Consider the following 12500-nt stretch of genomic DNA (forward strand, 5'->3'; position numbering starts at 1 on the left):
TGGGAAGATTTAGCAAGAGCATAATAGATTGTAGACAATCAGGCAAGACTATTAACTATCAATGATAATGAAAAAACAATAAGATGAGCTGGGGCTGGGAGGAGGAAGAGGTGATAGTGAAGAGGGTGAGAATGGACTGTTTTGGAGAACTATCAGATAGACCAACCCCCAAAGACTCTTTCACTGGAAAATAAATAATAAAGACAAATAAATCAAACTATTGATAATGACACATTTTCCGGAATGCAATCCAAATTATGGATAAACGGAATAAAAGCCTTTACTAATACAAATTCGAGTTTGGAACAAACAACAAATATCATATCAGTGGACGGAAGATATTATTATGTCCATCAGTGATAAAAAATGATAAAATGATATGCAGTAATTAGTGACACATCTCGCTTTACCTTATAGCACATGCAAGATTTTGATAAAGATAATTAATGAAAGACCATACGTATGAAACAGGTCAGGGACACAAGAAGAAGAAGAAGAAGAAGAAGAAGAAGAAGAAGAAGAAGAAGAAGAAGAAGAAGAAGAAGAAGAAGAAGAAGAAGAAGAAGAAGAAGAAGAAGAAGAAGAAGAAGAAGAAGAAGAAGAAGAAGAAGAAGAAGAAGAAGAAGAAGAAGAAGAAGAAGAAGAAGAAGAAGAAGAAGAAGAAGAAGGAAAAGAAGAAGAAGAAGAAGAAGAAGAAGAAGAAGAAGAAAAAGAAGAAGGAGAAGAAGAAGAAGAAGAAGAAGAAGAAGAACAACAACACCGACATCGCCACCACCACCACCACCACCACCACCACCACCACCACCACCACCATACCTTCAACATCACAGTGGCTTTTGCAGTGGTTAGGTTCCATCCCAGGATATTATTATGATAACCTGTGAAGGGGGAGCCCTACGTTGGGAATGGAAGAGTAGAATGGGGGTGGGGGTGGGGTACAGGGGTAGGAATTGGGGAGAGGAGGAGGTAGAAAGAGAAGAGGGAGGGAAGTGGGAGGGAGGAAAGGAGGTAGGGAGGGAGGAAGGGAAGAAGGGAGGTAGGGAGGAAAGGAGGAAGGGAGGGAGGTACAAAAGGAAGGAGGGAGTGAAGAAGTAAGGGAAGGGAGGAAGGGAGGAAGTATGGAAGGGAGGTAGAGAGGAAGGAAGGGAGGGAGGAAAGGATAGACGGAAGAAGGGAGGGAGGCTAGCAGAGAATGGAAGGGAGAAATAGGGGAGAGGGTTGAGTGGAAGACAGAAAGTCTTAAAACTGTATGAGAGAAATGGTGATGTCCAAGTGGAGGAGAGAGAAAAAAAAAGTGAGGTAAAGGAGGTGGAAACGGAGAGACGAGGGAGAGAGGTGAAGGTGGATGGGTGGATGGTGTTGAATAGACGGAGATGGAAGTGTAGGCTAACGAGGTGGAGAGTAGAGAGGTGGAGGATGGGAGAGTAAAGACATCAGGTGGAACGGAACACTGGGAGGGTTAAATTGGTAAAAGGAATTGAGTGGGGAGGGGACGGGAAAGGTGGAGGTGAGAAAGGGAAAGGAAGGGAATGAGAGGGGAAAGGGAGGGGAGAGAGAGGGGAGACAGGAAAGAGGGGATAGACGAGAGAGGGGAGAAAAAGGGGAGAAAGCTGGGTGTGACAGGAGGGTGACAAGGGAAAGAGAGGGGGAGAGAAGTGAGAGAGAAGGGAGACAGAAGGGAGAGCGAGGGGAGACAGAAGGGAGACAGAGGGGAGGCAGAAGGGAGAGAGAGGGGAAAGAGAGTGGAATAAAAGGGAACAGGAAAGTGGAAGGATAACGGTAAGGGAGGTTGAGACGGGAGAGGAAAGGTGTGGGGAATATAGAAGACGAAGAAAAGAGAGAAAGAGAGAGAGAGAGAGAGAGAGAGAGAGAGAGAGAGAGAGAGAGAGAGAGAGAGAGAGAGAGAGAGAGAGAGAGAGAGAGAGAGAGAGAGAGAGAGAGAGAGAGAGAGAGAGAGAGAGAATGGAGAGAGAGAGAGAGAGAGAGAGAGAGAGAGAGAGAGAGAGAGAGAGAGAGAGAGAGAGAGAGAGAGAGAGAGAGAGAGAGAGAGAGAGAGAGAGAGAGATAGAGAGAGAGAGTGGGGAAAGAGAGAGAGGGGGGCCTAAGATATACAGGGCTTGATAAAGGAGGGGAAAAGGTAATGGAGTATGTAAACGAGGGGAGAAAGGCAGAACAAAAGAGAAAGAGGCAATAATGAAGGAAGGGGGGAAGGTGGAAGAAGTGAGAATCTAAGATGGCGTCAAATGTGCAGGAGAGGCCAGGAGGAACAACGAAAAGGAAGAAGAGGAAGAAAAGGAGGAAAAAGAGGAAAAGGAGGAAGAGGAGAAGGAAGAGAGAAAGGAGGAGGTTGGGGAGGAGGGGTTGGTGGGGAGAAGCAGGAGAAGAAGGAGGAGAGGGGAAAAGAATGAGGAGGTGGAGAACGAGGAGAAGGAAGAGGAGTAGACGGGGGAGAAGGAGGAAGATGAGGAAAAGGAGGACGAGGAGGGGGAGGATGAAGAGGACGAGGAGGAGGAGGAGAAAAGGAGAGTAGGAGGAAAAAGAAGAGGGGAGAAATAAGAACAGGAGAAGGAGGAGAAGGTGGAGGCAAAGAAGGAGGGAGAGAGAAAAGGGGAGGAGGAGGAGAAGAAGAAGAAGAAGGAGAAGGACGAGGAGGAAGGGGTGGGAGTTCTGAGAAACGTGATGAAGAAGAAGAAAAAGCAGGAGGAGGAGTAAGAGGAAGAGGAGGAGTAAGAGGAAGAGGAGGAGGAGTAAGAGGAAGAGGAGGAGGAGGAGGAGGAGGAGGAGGAGGAGGAAGTGGTGACTTTGCAGGAATTGAATAAGGAGGAGGGGGAGGAGGAGGTAAAAGAAGAAAAAGCTAGAGGGTGTGGCTTGCTCGAATGATCAAAGAAAGTAAGAAGTAGAGAATGAAATGGATAATGTGAGAAGAATGAAGGAATAATGGTCAAGAGATGGGGTGGAGAAGAGGGAGATGTTCTTAACACAAGTGTATACAGTTACGTCATCGTATTGATAAAGTGGAAGACATCACTTGATTCTGAGAGTGTTTACTTCTTTAATATCGACAGGATTCAACGGAGACGAATGAAATAGCTTGGTGGGAGCCAAGAGAAAAACTAAAATGCAACCCGATATCACAGGGCTTAATGTAATGTATAATAAAATCGCTAATATGTACATACATGCATACATACTTTTTGGAAGAAACTATACGCTGGACTCGTCGTTTGCCATATACTTTGCGTATACTTTCTTCCAAAATGGTTCCTGGACTCCAGCTATTTACGAATATACATACATACATACATACACACATACATACATACATGAATACATACATATATACATACATACTTACTTACATACATACATATATACATACATATATACATACATACATACATACACACATACATACATACATGCATACATACATACATGTATACCTTTCATACATACATACATGCATGCATAAACACATACATACCTATATACATACATGCATACATACATAAATACATCATATATTCACCTAGCTTTAGTCTTTCACTATGTAAAGACGACTGAGGAACGAAAGTTCCTATGAAATAAAGTAATTGGTAACCTGAGACAATTATTACTTAAATACTTTGGATAAGTAATGCTGGGGAACATAGAAAAATAACCCTAGGCTAATTGGACAAGTTCTACAAGGGATTAGACACTGTACAAAATTCCAGAGTACCTGATACAAGCAAAACTTGATCAGCAAAGGAAAGACATACAAAGTGTACCAGCAGCACTTAGCACTAGGGTACTAGAAACAAGTAACACTCGTGAACAAGGGACAAGTAATTCTAGGGTACTCACGTAGTTAATATCGTCCTCTTCATTGTAGGCCAATTTGACGATCCCGTACGAGCCCTGTAATGGATAAATGTCTTGTTAGTAAAAGAAAACGGAAACATTTTTGAGAAATACATTATTTTTTAATTAATCAGCTTCGAATAATGGTGCAGGTACACATCCCTACGCACATATGGGTTGCCATACATACATATAGTCGTTTTATTGTCAACAGGATCCTTATTGGTCGGTGACGTCACCGGATAGAGAATAATGAATACATGAATAGATAAACGAATGAATAAATAAATAAATAAATAAATAAATAAATAGATAAATGAATAAGTGAGCAGTTACCTAAATAAACAGACATGTAAAGAGGTGAACAACTGAATATTTAAACGAAAGAAAAGATTAATTACGATCCTCCTCGGTTCTGGTTCCATTTACCTACTGAAGAGAAACGTCTACCATAGCCGTGCTAGACTCTTAGGTGCTGGAAGGACAGTGGAGAGGGAGAGGGTAACTGTTGGTGAGATTGGTGGAGTTGATGATGTAAATGACGTTAGTGGCATTTACATAATGGCCACAATCAGTGTAATCCACGGACACCGCTAATTCACTCTCATACTTAACCTCATCCTTTTCTATACAGTTTATTTTTCCCGTTTTTCCATACATTTCTGTCTGTCTGTCTGTCAGTTTGCCTGCCTGACTTTATGTCTTTTACCCGTCTGTCTATCTGCTTGTCTCCCTCAGTTTCGCTCTCTCTCTCTCTCTCTCTCTCTCTCTCTCTCTCTCTCTCTCTCTCTCTCTCTCTCTCTCTCTCTCTCTCTCTCTTACATATACATTTCTGACAAGAAATCTCTATATGCGAAAAAAAAATCCCCCTAAAGATGGTTCTTCCCAGCACGGCAGCTGGTCACTTCCCTCATAAGCACAGCTGGCTCCTGAAACGAAACCATCTGCCACATGCTTGGGGGTCACCCTATCTTTCACCGTTTCCATACAAGGATGTACCTACCCTTTACCATTTTGGGGGGGGGGGGTCATCACCAGGCTGTTCTGTTCAGACGCATGGCACTCCCAAGTCAAAGAAAATTCTGGCCGTATCGTATCCTTCACACATATGACCCTGGTGATTCATAAGAATAAGGACATTACACCAGAAGGTGCCTAGCTACCGCTGAAGCCGTCATCTACGCCCTATGTACTTTGACAGCCAGGATCACTGGCAGTCACCAGCATCCGTTGGAAGGGGAGGAACCAAAGCCAAACACTCGTGATTATGAAGTGAAACCAAAGAACCAAAAATATTTTTGGGAAAGATTCTGTGAGGTCTCCCTCGGCTATGGCCAACGCTACAGACCTCATATCCCTTTGAAACACTCTGAGTCCCCAAAGGAACCTGAGTACCCAAGCTTCAAGTCCCTGATGAAGACCTTCGTCCCTGATCAAGGTGCTGGTCCCTGAAAGTCCAAGTCCCTGGTCTCTGGGTCCTTGATTGAATCCCCTGAATTAAATCCCTAATCCCTTTTGTGACAGGACGAGGGACTTGCTGGAGAATGTCAACAGAACTGTATTACCTCCCTGCTCCCCACCTTGTGACGTCATCAATAGCACATTCACTGATCACTGAAGGAAATAGAAAATAGAAATCATTCATATTCGACTGTGTGACTGACTTGCAGAAAATGAAGAAAATATATTCATGGTGGTGGTGACAGCGGTGGTGATGGTAGCATAGTATTGGTGGTGGTAATGGTGATAATAATGGCGGTGGTAGAATAGGGGGATAATAGTACTGATGATAGAAGTGATGGTAGCATAATAATGGTGGTAATAGTAGCGGTGGTGATCGCGTAACGGTGATTACATTGACGGTGATAATGATGGCGGTGAGAATTGTGATGGTGATTAGTGACAGTGTACTCGTGGTGATAATGTTAATGTTGGCCGTGGTAATGGTACAGATGGTGATAATGGGGCGGCAGTGGTGGTAGGGGTATGTAATCACATATCATTTTAACACACACACACACACACACACACACACACACACACACACACACACACACACACACACACACACACACGCATATATATATATATATATATATATATATATATATACATATATATATATATATATATATATATATATGTATATACATATACATATATATATATATATACTAAAATAAACCATTTCCAGATATCAGCTGTATTGGGTTCCATTACAAATCTCATTATGAATGCCCGTGCAAGATTATTTATTTACAGTTGGCAGCCTTGGGTGAGTTTTCATTAGTCAACAAGGGTGATTATTTCATAACATATTTTATTACAAAATGACGAATTGTTTTCTCTCTGTTTATATTATTTGATTACATATTGTATATTCAGCATTTATAGAAATATTCAATAAGTGGTAATTCCATAGGACAATAGCCAGTCGTGGATGAAGACCAATTGTAAACAAAGGTTCGAGAGCCCTTCAAGATAAAAGTAATAATTAAAAAGATATCTCGTAATATCTTTCGTCAGTCCTGACTATACTTTAGAATAATGTCAGATGGTTTTAATCACCTGTGTGGTAACTCTTGGAGTAAAGGGAATGACATTTGTGCAATATTCATATCTAAAAAATAGCATAATATAAAATAAAAACACGGACTAAGATAAAGGACTCAATTAAATCTTAGAACAAAAGAATCTTCATGCGTAAGATTTGGTCCAATTATAACACACCATCAGATCCATGGCCCTCCTAAGAATATGAGAATAAATAAAAGAATAATCATTCACCTAATAACAATAGAAATAATCTTAAACAAAGAATCCAAATAACAACACTTCTGTTATAAAACAGAAGAAAAAGGCAACATAAAAATAAAATGGACGAAAACATAACAGAACTAGAAAACAGGAAACAGAAAACAAATAAACAAATAAATAAACAAATGACATAATAAATAATAATTAAATATAAAGATAAAAAAAACAATTCAATAAGTAAAACAAAAGAAAATTAAACAGACAAATGAATGAATAGGTAAAGAAATATAAAGATTTCAAAGACATGAGTACCGTCCCTGGTGTGTGGGTAGACGGTCAGGGGATTCATTCATGAAAAGCACGGAGCCGCAGCTAATGCGGCATCTGCGACTAGATTCCAAAGACCAGGAGCTGCCCGCAGAGCCGCAGGCTCAGATGCATTAGATAATCAAAGCCAATACATGATATTACTTTGATTTGATATAATGTGTCACATATATACATTAGAATCATGACTTACATAGCAATCCATGAATTGCAATTTATATATGCTATAATAAATTTATATTCTTGGTTATATACATATTGCAAAACAATATTCTTGCTTTTGAAAAAGGGATAAGTCTTGTACCTTCGTGAAGAATATTTTCCTATAGAAGAAAAAGAAAAGAAAGAAGGAAATAAAGGAAGAATATATGATATATATATATACATATATACATATATACATTATATATATAATATACATATATATATAAATATATATATACATACACATATATATAATATATACATACATACATACATATATATATAATGTATATATGTATTTACACACACATACACACACACACAAATATATATATATATATATATATATATATATATATATATATATATATATATATATATATATATATATATATATATATATACGTATATATCTATCATTAGATAGATAAATAAATGAAGAGATAAATCAAGACATACAAACATACATGAGTCCTTAACCGACAAACTCGAGTCTCGCATAGGATTGTTTACCCCTTGCTTTCATAATGGTGTTCAGCTTAGGGAAGGACGTCATATACTAGCGGGTTTAAAGCCATCTTGCTTAACTCCTTCGACACTATAAGCCTTTTTAGAGAATTAGCTCTGATCATCGCCCAGCGACTTTATTCAGATCTGGGAGGGCCATCTTAAGTTAAGACCAAGGAAATCTCGCTCGACCCCTATGGCTTCCTGATGTCTTCAAATATATTCTTCTGGTTTGTAATGAGGAGATTTATTCAGCTTAAAGTAGTCTGTGTCACATACTGGTTTATGTTAACGTGCAAAAAATTTTCTTTTAGCATGGAAAACCCATCAGCTACATAAGCAAATGTTTCGTTGGAAATTTTAAAAACATTAAAATCTGAACAAAAATAACATGGCCGATAGGTAAATTCCAATTAGATATCTAAATGCAGTTGGAAAAATACATTCAAAACACGAATTAGTTTCTGTGCCAAAAATCCTGCTATTTTATTGGATCCTGCGCAGAACAGACTCTGTCCGCTGATTGGCTGGCTGACATGTCAGGCCTTTCACGTGACGTCATCCGAGAAATTGTGTGATTTTTCCTCTAGTAAGCAGACCTTCTTTGAAACTAAACCCATTTGCTTCGATGAGAGTATTTACACATTTTATAATGCCTCTTGCAAGACAATTTTATTCAGATGAGGACAACATGTAATGGTAGTCTTCGAATATTCTATTCTACTTCATTCTGGCTAAAATAATAAGATTTTGTACTGAAAAGGTTAACTCGTCCTTCGTTTAGTTGTTAAATCCACCAATTGTTCAGTAGTTTCCCCCACTAAATGAATAATGAAACATGGAGAACACTGGCCGTAGACTTTAGTACACGTCTTCTCTACTTTCACCGTATGCAGGTGACACTCTCCTTTTACCTATGGCTACCGCCTGGCTTTTGTATTTCTATCCATGGTGCCTATTTAGCATCAAAAGGCTAACAGCCTATCTCAGTTAATCCCTTCCTTATCGGGTTCACTTTTCATTTCATTCTGGTTGCCTGCAGGCGATTTTGTCTTAAACACCTCATGGCAGCGAAAGGTTTAATGGCCTATGAAGAATGGGAAAAAAGGGAGAAAGAAGAGCAGGAGCACCAAAAGGGGGAAGGGGAAGAGGATGAGAACGATGATGATGAGGCGAATATGTGAGGAAGAGAAAAAAAAAGAGGGCGAGGAGAAAAAATTAAATACGGGTTTCGGAAAACTAGAAAAAAGAACCAATTAGAAGGGTACACACACACACACACATACACACACACACACACACACACACACACACACACACACACACACACACACACACACACACACACACACACACACACACACACACACACACACACATATATATATATATATATATATATATATATATATATATATATATATTATATTTTATAAATATTATATATTATATATATATATATATACACATATGTATATGTATACACACATACACACACACACACACACACACACACACACACATATATATATATATATATATGTGTGTGTGTGTGTGTGTATGTGTGTGTGTGTGTGTGTGTGTGTGTGTGTGTCTGTGTGTGTGTTTGTGTGTATGTATATATGTATATACATATATATATATATATATATATATATATATTATTTTATATATATATATGTATACATATATACATATATACATATATATATATCTTATATATATATACATATATATATATATATATATATATATATATATATATGTTTATATAAAAGACTTGTCTTCCACTATCAAAAAATAAGACTGGAAATAAATATATTCGTATAATTCGACCATTTTCTGTGGTTCCTTTTCAGCAGATAAGTACATAAGATGAGGTAGTATAATATATATGCAGTACTACCCCACCTTATATACTTATGTGCTTAAGAGGACCACAGAAAGTGGTCGAAATTTTGTGTGTGTATGTGTGTGTGTGTGTGTGTGTGTGTGTGTGTGTGTGTGTGTGTGTGTGTGTGTGTGTGTGTGTGTGTGTGTGTGTATGTATGTGTGTGTGTGTGTGTTTATACATGCATATACTGTACATAAAGAGAGAGAGGAGAAAGGAAGAAGAAAGGGAGGACAAGGGGGAGAGACCCGATTCTGCTTTATGAAGACGACGCGATTTGGGAAATTATTGTCTTCCCCCCATCTCCACCCTCATCACACCTCGCCCTGTTCCCAGATTCGCCGCTGCCTCAGTCCTGTTCTCCTCCAATTCCCAATCCCTCTCTCCTTCTCTTCCTCCTCTCTCACTCCATCACTTCCTCTCACGCTCTCTATATTTTACCCTTCTTTTATTTCCTTTCTCCTTCTTATCCATTCCTTTCTTTACTCACTCTTCCTCTCCTTCCCTGCTTTACTTCTCGCTTTGTTATTCTATTATCTCTTCTCAATCTTCTCTTTCTATCAATCCCTCTTCCCTTTTCTTCTTCATATCACCCTCCCCTCCACACCTCCCTCCTCTTTACATTTTCTATCCACCTCTTCTCCCTCTATCCCTCCCCATTTGTATCTTATCGCCTTACTTCTATTCTTCTTCCTTTTATTTTACCTATTGCATTTCCCCTATTTCTTCTTCCTCTTCTACTTCTTCTTCTTCTTCTTCTTTCTTCTTAGTCCTCTTCCTTTTTCAAAGCTCCTCCTACTTTTTGTTTCTACTCGTTATCTCCTTCCTCCTCCTACCAGTTATCCTCCTTTCTCCTCCTTATTGTCCTCTCCCTCCTTCCCCATCTTCCTCCTTCTTATGTTCCTTCTCCTCCTCTCCTCCTCCTCCTTCACTGACACTCCCATCTATATCCTTTATTGATTATCCTCACCTCCTCTTATTTCCACCAGCTTTCCTGCCTCCTCGACTCCTCACTACCACTCCCACTCTCACTCCCACCCTAACACTCAATCCTGACCCAATTCTCACTCCTACCCAAACTCTCACTCTCACCCTACTTTGATCCCCATCCTCACCTATAAGAATATAATTAATCGCACTTTAATTCCTGTTTTCATCCTTACTCACATCCCAACACTTAATCCTGCCTTTAATCTCACTCCCATTTCCTATTATCACTCTCATCCACTACTCTCAGTCCCAAATCCCTACTCTCACTCCCATCTCCAACTCTCACTCCTATCCCCTACTCTCACTCCCACTCCTTATACTATTACTCCCAATCTCTAGTCTTACTCCCATTTCTTACTCTCACTCCTACCTCCTGCCCTCATTCTCATCCCCACTCCTGCACTTATTCATTCCAACTCCACCCTTACGGTCACACTCCTTTCTTTACTCATGAATATTTCCTTCGTCGCTTTCTTCCCAGCTCTTCTTTGACCCTTCCTCACACCCGTGTTCATCACCAAGACAGCTCGTACAAGGACGTAACCAGTTGCATGAAACCGATCGCAACGGAGGCCTACACTCTGTGAAAATAGTATTCACTGTGTGTTTGCCCACTTGCAATCTAGTCCGTGCATTTCTGAAACAATATGTAAAGGAAAATTATATGTTCATGTCCATTATATGTTCAGAAGAGAGGCATCCGTTGCGATCGGTTTCATGCAACTGGTTGCGATGGTGTGCGAGATGCTTAATCCATTCATAGAGCTGATATCCCGTTATTCGAAAAAGACCACCTGCTGGTAGCCAGAATACAATCTTCAAAGGACACCACTATCTCACTTTATTGGAAGGACTGCCCCTCCTGAAATAAAGAGAAATGCTTGTATCCTCTCTTTTTTCTCTCTCTTTTTCTCCTTCAACACTTTTTCATACCAAAATTACTCTTTTTTTATTTCTTCTTCTTTTGCTCCTTCTTCTCCCTCTCGTCCTTTCCCTTATTCCTTTCTTTTTCTCCCGTTTCTCTGTCTTCGTCCTCTTCTTTCTTTTTCTCTTTTTTTTTTCTTCTTCTTTCTTCACAACCTTTCCCTCCCCTTTTTTCTTTCTCCATCTTTTCTCTTTCCTTCTCTTTTTCGTCTCCTTCCCTCTATTCCTTATTTTCCTTCTCTTTTACCTGCCCACTCGTTCTCTGACTCTCTTCATACGTTTTTCTTCTTTTCATTCTCTTTTTGTTCATCCTCTTTTCCATTTTCCCTCTTTTCCTCCAGAATTTATCAGTACTTATTTTATTTACTAATCATATTCTTGTACCTAACATTACCTAATTCTCCTCCTTTCTTCCCTCCCTTCCTCCCTCTATCTCCCTTCTCCTTTCCTCATTTTCTATCAGTCACTTATTGCTTTCCTCTCTTCCTTTTCTCTCCCTTATCGTCCCCACTCTTTCCCCCTTCATTATATCCATTTCTCTCCGTTCCCCTCACCGTTTCTCTTTGGTTCCCTTCCCTTACACCCTTCTTCTCTGTCTCCCTTTCTCAGCTTTGTTTCTCATTTTCTCTCCTCCATTTCTCTTCACATAAACACGAGAGAAAATCTATTTCTCCTCCAGTCAGATCTAATACTTTGGCTCACACTCCTTTCCATTTCTCCTCCTTTCTCCTTCTTCCTCCTCCTCTATCCTGGCTTCTACCTTCCTGTCTCTCTCATCTTCATTCTGATATATCTCTGTCTTCTGCAATCACTGCCGTATTATCCCTTCTCTTCTCTTCCTCCTTCTTCTCCTCCTCCCTATTTTTCTTCCAATTCTTCCTCCTCTTTCTTCCTACTCCTCTTCTTCCATTTCGTCTTCTTCCTTCACTACCACTTCCTCCTCCATGGTCTCTTATTCTCCTCTTCCTCCACAATCTCGTTTTTTTTCCTTCGTCTCTTCTTCTGTCTCTTCTTCCTTCTACGTCTTCTCTTCCTCCGTCTTCACATATTTTTCATT

General features: G+C 39.7%; 1 protein-coding gene across 7 annotated transcripts in view; it reads right to left on the reverse strand.

The window, feature by feature from the left end:
• Nucleotides 1-12500, reverse strand: part of LOC143022785 (calcium/calmodulin-dependent protein kinase kinase-like) — a 745076-nt gene that overhangs the window by 74876 nt on the left and 657700 nt on the right. For all 7 annotated transcript variants that reach the window (XM_076181463.1, XM_076181535.1, XM_076181403.1 and 4 more), the window contains one exon: nt 3847-3900. In XM_076181463.1, the coding sequence (XP_076037578.1) occupies nt 3847-3900 (54 nt within the window). The remainder of the gene's footprint in view (nt 1-3846; nt 3901-12500) is intronic.

This window comes from Oratosquilla oratoria, chromosome 1, assembly GCF_046742065.1.
Source record: "Oratosquilla oratoria isolate Oo_2021 chromosome 1, ASM4674206v1, whole genome shotgun sequence".
Classification (NCBI taxonomy): domain Eukaryota; kingdom Metazoa; phylum Arthropoda; class Malacostraca; order Stomatopoda; family Squillidae; genus Oratosquilla; species Oratosquilla oratoria.